Raw genomic sequence first — 12,347 nt, forward strand, 5'->3', positions numbered from 1 at the left:
GGTATCCACACAGGAAGACTGATGAAGAATGCCATTTTGTGTCATATAAGGCTGAAATTGTGCTGAAAAGTATTCTTTGGCATTGTCACTTCTTAATATGCGCACAGAAATATTAAATTGAGTTTTGATTTCATTACAAAAGGCACAAAAGATAGAAAATAACTCAGAACGATTTTTCATTAAATATAACCAGGTAACACGAGAGTAATCATCAACAAAAGTAACAAAATAACGAAATCCAGTTTTAGATGTAACAGAACAAGGACCCCAAACATCAGAATGAACTACCTCAAAAGGAGATGAAGCTCGTTTATTAACTCTAGACACAGAAGGCAAACAATGATGTTTTGCAAACTGACACGACTCACATTCTAGTACTGATAAAGACTGAAATTGAGGACACAGCTTCTTCATGGTAGACAAAGAAGGATGACCCAATCTACAATGAGCTTCAAGAGGTGTTAAGGTACTGGAGCAAACAAGCGACCGCGGTACATGATTTTCCAGAATGTAGAGACCACCTGACTCGCGTCCTCTACCAATAATTTGCTTCGTCGTAAGATCCTGAAACAAACACTGGTCAGGATAAAAGGAAACAGAACAATTTAAGGTACGAGTAAGTTTACTAACAGAAAGTAGATTAAAAGAGAATTTTGGTAGACACAAAATAGAAGACAAAGAAATTGACGAAGTCGGGTTCGCAGTTCCAGAACCCATGACACAAGAAGTAGAACCATCAGCTAAAGTGATGAGGAAGTGAGATTAGGTGAAAGCAGATAGAAGACTAGAATTACCTGTCATGTGATCTGTCGCACCAGAATCAATAACCCATTTGGATGAAGAAGACACAAGGCATGTAGTAGATTTACCTGACTCAGCGATCGCAGTGACAGGGGAACTGGTAGGCTTTAGAGATGCCTGATACTGGGAAAATTGTGCAAAATCCTCTGCAGATACCAAAATAGTTTTCTCAGAGGAAGATACTGTAGAATTCTCTGCTGCCATATTTGCTATCTGTGATCGCTGATTTTTTTCTCTGAAGTTGCGGACAATTATATTTTGTATGGCCAGGCTCATGGCAATAATAACAAATGACTCATCTTGAGTCCTGATTAGAACTAGCCTCTCCATTACGCTGATTACTTCTGTTGCCTGTAATTCCTCCTCTACTTCCTCTTCTATTACCCTGTTGTCCATTTGGATTACGGCTAATAAGAGCACTACTGGCAGGCTGTGAAGATTGAGTACTCTCTGTACGAAGGACCCGTGTGAACGTTTCATGCAAAGAGGAAATCTCAGAACTGGAGAGAATCTGAGATTTAGCAGTCTCATACTCTGAAGGAAGGCCTGCAAGAAAACTCATAACAGCCAGTTGCTCCTGTTGGGCCTGCTGAACTTTCACATCAGGACTAAAAGGCAACAATACATTAAGTTCCTCATATACCCGTTTAAAATCCATAAAATAAGCCGTGAGAGACTTATCATCTTTCTCAGCACGGTAGAATGCCTTACAAACATCATAAATACGGGAGATATTCCCTTTACCAGAATACAGAAAATCTAAGTAATCCATCAATTCCTTAACAAATTCACAGTGATTAATTAAACTAATTACCTCACTATGAATCGAGTTCCGAAGCTGCAAAAACAATCGAGCATCCTCCCTTAGCCAAGTTTGTCGTGTATCATCAGTGGGTGGATCTTTAGTAAGGTGATCATCCTTATCAATGCTACGCAAATAGACCCTAACAGTCTTACTCCACTCCAGGTAATTCGAACCATTAAGTTTGTGTTCCGTGATCTTAGTCATAACCGGAATCACATCAGAAATAATATTCTTATTGTCTGCCATTTGTTGAGACAAAGAAAACTAACCGAAACGCTAATCCAAAGTGCTTATAGCAGCAAAATAACCCAAAATCACAAATCAAGCAAATACCGAAATAGGATCTGAGAGCCAAACCTCGAAGTCCTTTAATGGTTATCTTGGATCGAACAAAGACACGGTGGTGGAATGAGAGGGTTGAGGCAGCCAAGCAATGTTGATCGGGGTTGAAACGGCCAGTCGGCGACCAAGGTCTCTCCTGAGCTGGGTAGTGAGAACAAATAGTCACCCTAGATTGATGACCTGCTCTGATACCATGTAGAAAGATATGATTCTTATTGATTTCAATTAATCTGTACATGGGTATATATATACAATTGATTCCTATAATTGTGTTCTACTAATTAGGAAGAAATCCTAAATAAGAAATCCTAAATAGGAATACAGAATACAAAATATACAGAAAAATAATATAGTGATTGACTTTCCATAACATAGTGATTGACTTTCCATAACAAATAGCATTGATGTGGCACTACGTATGAAGTAATGCTGACATGGCATGCTGATGTGGAATCCATGTATGACGTTATGCTGACGTGACATGCTAGCGTAATGCCATGTATAATGTAATGCTAACATAGCATTGATGTCAACGTTACGTCATTCATTTTTATGTCATCATTCATTTTGTCACCTAAGTGCAAAAAGGTGAAAGTATATGTCATAAATTACAAAAAAAGGAAAAAAAAATAAAAGAGTTTAAAACTTAAATGCTAACAATGCAAAAATTTTGAAAGTAGATGAAAAAATAAGGAAAGAGAGAGAGAGAGAGAGAGAGACGCATGAGAAAGACAGAAAGATGTGAAGAGTAGATAGAGATAAATGGAGAGAGAGGCATAAAGAGAGAGAGAGAGAGAGAGAGAGAGAGAGAGAGAGAGAGAATGAAAGATATGAAGAGAGATAAAGACAGATTGACTCTCCCATGCCTCTCTCTTCATCTATCCCTCTCCGTCTTTCTTACACTCTCTCTCCCCTATGCCTTTCTCTCTCTCTCTCTCTCTCTCTCTCTCTCTCTCTTCCTATTTGTCTCCCCTCCCCATTCCTCTCTTCCTTATTTTTTCATATACGATTAAAAGCTAGAAAGTTTTAAATACTGAGAGAGAGAGAGAGAGAGAGAGAGAGAGATGGAGAGAGATAGAGAAAAATTGACTATCTCATGACTCTCTCTTCTTCTCTCTCTCTCCCTTTTTCTTTCACTCTCTCTCTCTCCCTCATTCCTCTCTCTCTTTCCTTATTTTTTTTTTATATATAATTGAAAGCAAGAAAGTTTTAAACAATGAGAGAGAGAGAGAGAGAGAGAGAGAGAGAGAGAGAGAGAATGAAAGATATGGAGAGAGATAGAAACAAATTGACTCTCCCATACCACTTTCTTCATCTCTCCCTTTCCCTCTTTCTTTCACTCTCTCTCTCTCTCCCTTATGTTTTTCTCACTCTCTCTCTCTCTCTCTCTCTCTTCCTATTGGTCTCTCTCCCCCCTTCCTCTCTTTGTTTCCTTATTTTTTCATGTATGATTAAAAATAAGAAAGTTTTAAATAGAGAAAGAAAGAGAGAGAGATAGAGATATGGGGCGAGAGGGAGACACAACGAGAGAGAGAGAGGGAGAGATGAAGAGAGAGGCATGAGAGAATCACTTTCTCTCTCTCTCTCTCTCTCAATGCCTCTCTTCATTTATCTTTATCTACTCTCCATATTTCTCCCCCTCTCTGTCTCTCTTTATGTGTCTCTCTCCATCTATCTCTGCCTACTCTCCATATCTCTCTCTCTCTCTCTCTCTCTCTCTCTCTCTCTCATCTTTCATTATCTTTCATCTCTCTCTCTCTCTCCTTTTCTTATTTTTTCATGTACATTCAAAATTTTTGTGCTTTTAGCATTTAAGGCTTAAAACTTTTTTTTTTTTTTACTTAAGATGTGTACTTTTATCTTTTTACACTTAACACTTTGTTTGCGAGGAGTGTAAGGAGCTAAGGTAAGATTTTTTTAAAAGGTAAAGTAAATTAATGAAAGGTAAGGTAAAATTTTTTAATATTACATTGTTTGAGAGGAAGATAAAGTTAATGATAGTTTACAAACTTTATGTTGTTTTAGATAAAGTTATAGGACAATAAAAATTGGTAATAATTAATATTTTAATTTATAGAAACTTCCCAACACCCTAATTTGGTGGGTTGAGAAACTGAAAGTTTCAGAGGCTTGAGAAAACTCTAAAAACCCTTACCTTCCCTATAAAACCTCCCTCCCAAAAAAGTCCATTTGTCTTCATTACATTAAAAAAACTTTACCTTACCTCCAAAAGCTTGCTCCCAAATGAAGAATAAGTGACAAAATGAATGATGGCATAAAAATTGTTGATGTGGCATTGACATCAACACTACATCATATAAGGCACCACGTTTGCATGCCACGTCATACATGGGTCATGCTACAGTGTCATGTCATACATGGCACCACATCAGCATGCCACGTCATCGTCATTTAACATCGTTAACAATTTGCCCTTACAGTGTAAATAGAGCCAAAGTTCCAGTCATTACTTGCAATAAAACAAAGTACATATCCTCAATGATAAAAAGGCAAAGTATGTCTTACAACAGAAAGTATGTCTTACAATAGAAAGAACACAAATCTTTTTGAGTTTTGACTAAAAAGTCGTACATATTTCTTTCTTGCATAACACAAAATCTCAAATATTTTCTTTCACAAATTGTAAGCAAGGGCCTACAAGTCATAACATACATGTAAAAAGTATGTCTTATAACAGAAAGATTACAGGAATGTTTTTTTTGGTATTGACTAAAAAAAACATAAATATTTTCTCACCATGAAGAAAGATATTGTCAAGAATCTAATAAAGCTACCAACTGCAAACACTCTAGAGTTGGAACTTCCAACTGGAGATCTGCACGTTTTATGAAAAAATATACCCTGCAGAATCTGTAAGATAATTCCAGGTAAATAAGCTAACGCTAGGTAATATATGAACTATTACATAGAGAAGTAAGTTCAAAAATTTCAACAAAAAAAAAAGTCACTCTGTACAAGTTAGTTCACGTCATAAAATCTTTAGTTTCTTTGATTCATGGTTTAATTTTTCAAAACACAGCATTAGACACCAAGTTTTCACTTAATTTTGAGTAAAAAAAATTAAAATGAAAGGCAATGGATTCATAAGAAAAACCTAACAAATTCAACAAAGTTATGCACATTGTTTGCTGGGGAGGAGTTTGCAAATCTGCGGTAAGAGCTTCTTATGGTAAATAGTTGCACCTCAAGCATCTAGCAGAAGCTCAAATATTAGAAAATAAGAAGGGTGAATGAGTGAAAAACGTAACAGAAGAAAATCCATTGAAGCATAAAAAAATATCAACCACACACCACTGCCATTAAACAAGGACAAAGTAATAATTAAAATCAATTTCTCCACCATTGAATAATAAATAACAAGAATGAATTATTTCACTTCCTTTAAGTTATTTATTCCAGTTCGTTGAGAACCACATAACCATAACAATGAAGAACTCACGGTGTAATTACTAGAACTCCCATTGGACACCTTAGCCTGCAGCTCAAGTACGATGTTTCCAAATATCAAAATAAATCACCAGCTAAGAGTAAACAAATTTTCGAAGTTATGGGGACACCCAATTACCAACATTCAACAATAACAACTAAACCTTAGCCCTAAACTAGTTCGGATTGCTATATATAAATACATGGATCTTTTTGTCATTCAGCTGTTTGAGACCAATTCCACATTAACATTAATATTCAAAAGAAAATCTAAATTAGGTTTTCAAAACTGATTCATATTGAACGCCAGGTTAGCCTCAATGCAAAATGTAAATTAAAAAAAAAAGTTCATAATCGTAAACAAAATGAAAATTGCATAAGATGGGAATTCATGTCATTCAGCTCACAAAATCACTATAAATCTACAAATTCATACACAACTCCAGAAGTTAAAAACTTTCTTCCCCCAAAGCGGTTTTGGGCTCTCCTATCAAACGAAAACCTGGACACATTGTCCTCAATTGCAGAAAAATATAGAAGGAAGTGGATTCGGAAAATTACCTGACAAAAATGAAAGTAAGAATGAGGGAGAGGGGATAAAAATCAGACTCCAACCATCTTGAAGAGAATGAAGCAGAGAAATGCAAGGAAGATAAAAAGGAATAAGTAATCTACAAAAACGAAGAAATTGGTTGACCCCTGATTTCTTTTCTTCTTGTTCTTGTTGATATTGAGTTGTTTTGGTTCATCGTCTAGCGTTTCAAGCTTGGCCATTTCGTCAAAATTGGTGATTTGTCAGAGATGGATCTCTAGTCTAGGGTTGCAATATGAGATCTTGGGGAACTGGGCTTGCTTCTGAATCCTCATCTTTTCTGTTCGTTTAAAGGGTCGGTTGTATCCCGCGCTTTTTCTCACTAGCAGACGTTGCAGGGCCTCATTTACCTCAAGTACATAACTGGATTTGAGGCCCGCCCACCATGCAGCTCTTCTTTAGAATTTTTATTTTAACAAAATAAATCCTTCTTAGTGCTTTAACAAAATTGATGCGAAGGTCGAACAGTGTTCATTAATATATCCTCTGTTATGAACAGACATTAGAGGAATATTTTATGATTTCACCCTCAGAAGACAAATATTAGGAAGTCCTACACTTTGTGCAACATGTTAGAAATCGTCAAACAGTTTTTTACAGTCCAATATAGAAGATTGAAACTAGAATTTGACATTTCATAGCTAAGAAACAACTTTTCCTTGGACAAACCAGTCCTAAAGAAACACACAATTTTATATATTCTAATCTCAAGATATTTAGTTCACCCTGCCTTTTTTTTTTTATTCATTGAAATTTATATTTAAGATTTCATAACTTTAAAGGTAATGTCAGGACCACTTTAATTCATTGATAATTTACCTATACTTACGAGGACACTTGTCAAGGGATATAGAAATTGCTGGTTTATACGTACCAGTCACAGAGAACGTTAAAGAAATAAAATGAACAATTATAATGTTTTATATACATTCTTCCTTGGTATCAAATATTCTGTATTTGCATGACTTGGTACAAAGAATGAATCAATCTTGCCACTTTCTCTCAATTTGAACTGACAGTGATAGCATACACAACTTCAAAAACAAAATAAAAATTCCTGTGAAGGCGGTAATCTGATTAAGCTGTTGATATGCACATTTCCAGTGTAATATGTTTAGTTTCAAGACGCGGAAAGGCGGATATGGTTGGTTAATCTATTGACAACAATCACAAGACCCTTCTCATTTAGCCATGATCTTCCAATTCATTTACTCCTGCAAGATGATATCAAAAGATGAGAAAATTTGGCTAAAGCATCAAAGTATGAGGCATCATCCACCAGGGGCAATCAATCCTCCCTGTTGGTTTTCTTTTCTCATGGAGTTGCAAGAAGACTATTAATCGAGCGAAGCTCAACATGAACCTGCCACCGGAAATTAAGTTCTGCATTTTACTTCAGTAAAACAAAAGAGGCCATACTATAATGGTTCAGTTATTAGGTACAACATCACAAGGAACAATGCTTTCAGTTTCTAAATGTCCAAATTAATGTTACTGCAAGGAAATTCCCAAACATGTTCCAGAAGTATAATCATGATGTACCTCAGTAGGATTGCTTGTGGAATTTGCACTTTCTTCTAATGTTGCTTCAGATATCCGAGCCTCTGATTTTTCATTTGAGTAACTACAAAAACAACCAAAAGGAAACATCCATTGTTAAGGAAAACTACTGAAGCATTTTGAGAAGTCAGAAAATGTAAAAAGCACTTGCAAGTCACAGCAATGTTTTGTTGCCAGAAATGTATAGGACAAGAGGAATAGAATAAAACAAAATAGGAACATAATTTTGTATAATTGGACCTAAATCACAACAGTGAAGTATGTTAAAACTAAACAATGTACAAATATTAACCACAAAGAGGTCTAATTGCTGGCACAGGAGACTTGAAATTGTTAATTCCTTTTTCCTGGGATGTGTATGCACGTTAATTATATAAGAAACTTACGTAGAGAGTATGGTAACCCAGATGAGTTCCACACAGTCCACCCAAAGAAGCCTCTCTTCAACGGGGATAAGACCATAAGTAATCAAATGAGCAAATGGCCAAAGCTTCCATCCAGCCTACCAAGCAAGTCAACAAAAATGGTTTGCAATCAGATAAAAATGACAGAAGAAAAGAATAAAGGCATAAAAAGCAAAGAAGTCCTAGTTTGGTTGATCTTGGAATATAAAAGGATCTCAAAGACTGCCTCAATGACATTTCAGTACATCAGCATTCAGAGATTGGTATGTGGCCTTTTCAATTGCCCAGACATGAACAAACACCTGAACTTTAAAAATTGGAGTTTTATGTCCATGCATGAATTTTTTTTTTTTTTTAATTTTTTCACAAATCAAACTTCAATATCATATATTGTACTATTATAATGTGAAATGCCATTATTCATAACTTTTGCATGGGAAACTTGAAAACGCTTCTTACGGTCAACATAGGCCAAAATGTTGCTCTCAGTTCACTAAAAATATTTGCTGGGGACTCCAAACGCAGGAAACCCAACACTGTGAAATAGATGCTGTTCCAGACTGCAGCCCATATTGTTTGGTCAAAGGCGACTTTGGCAGGGACCACCCACCAATCTTGAAAAGGAAAAAGAGCCTAGAAACCAAAGTAAAAAATTTCAGCCATCCACTCATGGGATAAAACTAAATGAACAAAATGTGAAACATAATTATCACCTCACAGAATTGGTAGTAATAATGAGACAAGGATCCATGAAGAGTAAACCCAACAATGCCTGATCTAAACATGCGAATCCGGTCAAACTCAAAAAGTGGTTTTCCTTCATAGCACTGCACAAACAAATAATTTGATAATCCTACTAAACCACAGATGAAAAAGATAATGAGGTGGAAAAGGGGAAAAAACAAACTTGTGCAATCCAATCTCCTATAGAGTAGACAATCCCACTGATAGCCATTTTAGCTAAAACAGGGTTTGTTTTCAGAGCTTGTTCATATGCAATCCAATTGTGTTCAGGTGCATACCTTAGTATCTCATAAAGGGTCCATCCCTGAGAATTGAATATTATCATCAGAAAAGTCCAGAGTAAGAAAATCATGCTACAACTAGAATGATAGTTTTGTTCATTGCTGATTGAAATATCAAAGAAATCAATTCCATCCTAAATTTCAGCGTTTTCTATTCTTCACTATTTTTTGTTTGTCCCATAGTCATAGAAGGAATTTATGTGAGGCTTCACAACTAGCCTGCAAAATTATAATCAGCTAAACCTCACAAAATCAGATTTTGACAAGAAGAGATTATAAACCCTCCAAGATTAACATGCTCTATATGAAAAATTAGCAAAATTGAGCAATTAATAACACATACAATATTAATGAAAAAGAACCATAGAAGATAAGTGTTGAGAATGTTAAACAACTCATACCCATATGCTAACCACAAGCAAAATGAAACCGCAAAGAACAGAACTTTAATAACTTACATGCCAATAGTCATGATCAATAGTGAGCAACTTACTGACAGCAAGATTCCCAAAACCCAAAACAATAGTAGCATTAATTGCTCTACTCAATAACTTATCTTTATCATCATCAACTTCTCCTTTCTCCTTAGACCCACTAAGGAATGAAGGGTTGTCTTGGTCCTTTGGAGGGCTATCCTTGAGGGGAACCACTTCCCTGTCCTCGGTGACCGATCCAATCGCCCATGTCTTTCTGTTATGGGTTGAAAGGAGTGAATTGTTTGATGGTTTGGGTTTGCCGAAGCGTCTGGTAGAGAGAAGAGGAAAGGATTTACGTTTTTGGGATTGTGTGACGGGTTTAGTCAGTGTAGAGAGTTGGTGAGAGGTGAGAGCATTAAGAGTCGCCATGGATGCTTAAATTGGTTAAGGTTTCCAAGAAGAGAGCTGATTTGCCGTACACGAGATCGCATACAAGAAAGGTTCGATCGAGGAACCAGAAAGCGTACAGTAGCTTTTTCTTTTCCTTCCCCGCAATCAAAAGAGAAGTCGACTACAGATTTTCCCTTCAAAATTTTTAATGTGCCACTTTTCAAGATCTTTTATGCATACCATCAAATACTGTGTAATTCACAATTATTATATATATATATTAAATAATTATTTAAACTTAATTTTATAAATAATTCTACTTATTAATTTAAATTTACATTTTATAGGAAAAAACTAAAATTTAATTATTAATAGGTCATATTTTCATCAACAATATGCTATGATTAATCTAATTTTTAAATTAGATATAATAGTTATTAACTCAAATGCAAATAAATTAAAATAATAAGTGTGTGTACAGCAAAAGTAAGTGTGGGGCAGCAAAAGCAGGAAAAGATAATGCACCAGATCTTCTGAAAATTCATGTGCTTCCAAAACTCTTAAGAAAGCTTGGGTTTTAGAGATTTGGAAGCGTTCAGTCTAGTGCTTTCGGCAAAATAAGGTTGAAGAATAATATCCAACATTCTCTTCTTAGCAGAGGGTTAAAAGGAAAATATTTTTCTAATATCCCCTTCTTAGAGGCCAGAAGGGCAAGTAATTCCTCTTAGGGATGGTGTAGTATGCTTTTGGGGAAGAGATGTCCTTCAAGTACGATGGCAAGTTAGTGATGGGAATTTTGTTCTATACAAATCAAACAAATGGATCTTGGTTTTCTTTTTGGTTAGAGATCAAATTTAATTAGAATTACCAATTAAAATTAAATTAGAAAATTAATAAAATAAAAAATTTAGAAGAATTTAAATTATGAAATTTAATAATTAGATTCTAAAAGGATAATGTTTTAATGACTTAAATATATGAATAGTTAGTTAGCCATTATTGTAACATCTTCACCATAGGTAGTCCGTACGTTCTACTGTTCTGACGACTAATGTCTGTCCGGACAATTAGGATGTCTGAAACTACACTTAAATAATAATGAGGAGACATAAAATGATAGAATACATGGTAAAAAAATACAAGAAAAATTAAGAGAAAATAAAAGAAAGGAAATGCATCTAGGTTAAACAAGTCGGAACTGTAGCGATAGGTGACCGTACTGAAAAGTCACGACAAAGACAGTTGTTAACCCCAAGACTATGGGGAACCCTATGAAATAATTTTCGAGACCTAATTAAAGGTTTATTGAAGTACAAATGACATTAAAAATGTCAAAGGAAATTTATTTAATCGGTACAGAGGAAAATGAAAATTAAAGGAACCAGCGGATCAAGGATTAAATCGGTATTATCGAAAAAGTTAGAACATGACCTGAAGAGGGGCATTTTGATCATTTGGCACCTAAAGTCAACTTTTGACCTAAATATCTATTAAAAATAAATGGTATTAAAATTAGAAAACCCCATAAAAAGATGAAATTATACATATAGTGTAATTAAAGGAAGTATGGGGTGTTAATTGCAAATAATGAAAACTTGATTATTTTAATAATTTATTAATTATTAGGGGAGGGGAGGGGGTATAAAAGCCAAAAGTGGACAGAATTTTCCACTATGTATAATAGCCAAAAGTGGACAGAATTTTCCATTATCTTCATTCATCTTCTTCACCTCTCAAGTTGTTGAATTTAAATTCCTCTCAAGTTGTTGAATTTAAATTCCTCTCAAACCTCTATTAAAACACCTTCATGCAAGCTTTAATCTCACTCAATCTCACCATGATTTCCACTAATCCTTTCACAAGAAATTGTCCACACATCATGGGAAAGCTATTGCCAATAAGAAAAGGAGCTTTGGTGAAGGTTGAGAAGTGGTCAACTAAAGGTAAGTGCTTATATCATTAACTTGCTTCATTAAAAGTGGAATTGAGGTGGATATGAGGTGAATTATGCAAGAAATCTTAGAGAGATAATGGGTTATGAGAAATGTGTAATTTAACAGCCTTAATTTCCATGGGAATATAATTAGTTCTTTCATGTTTATGGTGATTAGTGAGGTTGATTAGAGTGCTTACATGTTCTAGAACATAATTGTCATGTGTATGCTTGAAATTAATATGTGAAGTAGAGTTTTGAAGTAAATTTTGAAGGTTTGTGTAAATGTTAAATTGGGCAGCTTTAATGTACTTAGGAGAGCATTATTTGATGTATGTCAATATGGATTAATGAGTTAATGAATGTGTATTGTTAATGTTGATCAATTGAATTAGGGTTTGGAGTTGGTTATTGGAGACTTGTAAATTGTTGGACATTTAATCTAATTTAATTGAGTGAATGTGTAATTGTTGGACATTTGATCAAAATACGTTGTTGCTAGACATTTGACCAAATTGAGATGTCATTGATGCTAATTAGAAGTGCTATGTGTGCAATTTGTAGTTTGGGAGAAGGAGGAATGAAAATTGGAAGTGCAATTTTCTATGCAGGTTGAGTTTTGTTAAGGGCAG

The 12,347-nt window shown here is 35.0% G+C and overlaps 2 protein-coding genes across 6 annotated transcripts; both read right to left on the bottom strand.

Moving 5' to 3' along the window:
- Positions 1–323: 323 nt before the first annotated feature.
- On the bottom strand, positions 324–1,957 carry LOC131181539 (uncharacterized). 3 transcript variants are annotated; one of them, XM_058150108.1, is made up of 3 exons: positions 1,616–1,957; positions 870–1,347; positions 324–564 (listed from the first exon to the last, which is right to left on the bottom strand). In XM_058150108.1, the coding sequence occupies exons 1-3, from the start codon at positions 1,850–1,852 to the stop codon at positions 536–538; spliced, it is 744 nt and encodes a 247-aa protein (XP_058006091.1). In that variant the 5' UTR covers positions 1,853–1,957; the 3' UTR covers positions 324–535. The 3 variants fall into 3 exon arrangements, 2 of the variants coding, with proteins under 2 accessions (XP_058006091.1, XP_058006090.1); XM_058150107.1 differs by having other exon boundaries at positions 795–1,347; XR_009150072.1 differs by having other exon boundaries at positions 325–564; positions 870–1,954.
- A 4,928-nt stretch (positions 1,958–6,885) lies between these two features.
- Positions 6,886–10,009, bottom strand: LOC110632340 (protein SYM1). 3 transcript variants are annotated; one of them, XM_021780541.2, is made up of 7 exons: positions 9,435–10,009; positions 8,859–8,999; positions 8,665–8,778; positions 8,411–8,584; positions 7,934–8,049; positions 7,530–7,611; positions 6,886–7,201 (listed from the first exon to the last, which is right to left on the bottom strand). In XM_021780541.2, the coding sequence occupies exons 1-7, from the start codon at positions 9,819–9,821 to the stop codon at positions 7,196–7,198; spliced, it is 1,020 nt and encodes a 339-aa protein (XP_021636233.2). In that variant the 5' UTR covers positions 9,822–10,009; the 3' UTR covers positions 6,886–7,195. The 3 variants fall into 3 exon arrangements, with proteins under 3 accessions (XP_021636233.2, XP_021636231.2, XP_058006092.1); XM_021780539.2 differs by lacking the exon at positions 6,886–7,201 and adding an exon at positions 7,246–7,350; XM_058150109.1 differs by lacking the exon at positions 6,886–7,201 and having other exon boundaries at positions 7,352–7,611.
- Between the last annotated feature and the right edge of the window lie 2,338 nt (positions 10,010–12,347).

The sequence above is a fragment of the Hevea brasiliensis genome, chromosome 7 (genome assembly GCF_030052815.1).
Source record: "Hevea brasiliensis isolate MT/VB/25A 57/8 chromosome 7, ASM3005281v1, whole genome shotgun sequence".
Taxonomy (NCBI): Eukaryota; Viridiplantae; Streptophyta; class Magnoliopsida; order Malpighiales; family Euphorbiaceae; genus Hevea; species Hevea brasiliensis.

What these genes read in the sequence shown, in the direction of transcription:
- LOC110632340 (XM_058150109.1), bottom strand. Translation starts at nt 9,821, where the DNA reads ATGGCGACTCTTAATGCTCTCACCTCTCACCAACTCTCTACACTGACT. An exon ending in ATTACTACCAATTCTGTGAG is followed by an intron (nt 8,585 to 8,664) that starts GTGATAATTATG and finishes TTTGGTTTCTAG; the next exon opens with GCTCTTTTTCCTTTTCAAGA. An exon ending in CATTTTGGCCTATGTTGACC is followed by an intron (nt 8,050 to 8,410) that starts GTAAGAAGCGTT and finishes CTTGCTTGGTAG; the next exon opens with GCTGGATGGAAGCTTTGGCC.
- LOC131181539 (XM_058150107.1), bottom strand. Translation starts at nt 1,852, where the DNA reads ATGGCAGACAATAAGAATATTATTTCTGATGTGATTCCGGTTATGACT. An exon ending in GGAACTCGATTCATAGTGAG is followed by an intron (nt 1,348 to 1,615) that starts GTAATTAGTTTA and finishes GTTTTCTTGCAG; the next exon opens with GCCTTCCTTCAGAGTATGAG. An exon ending in TGCGACAGATCACATGACAG is followed by an intron (nt 565 to 794) that starts GTAATTCTAGTC and finishes TGTTTGTTTCAG; the next exon opens with GATCTTACGACGAAGCAAAT.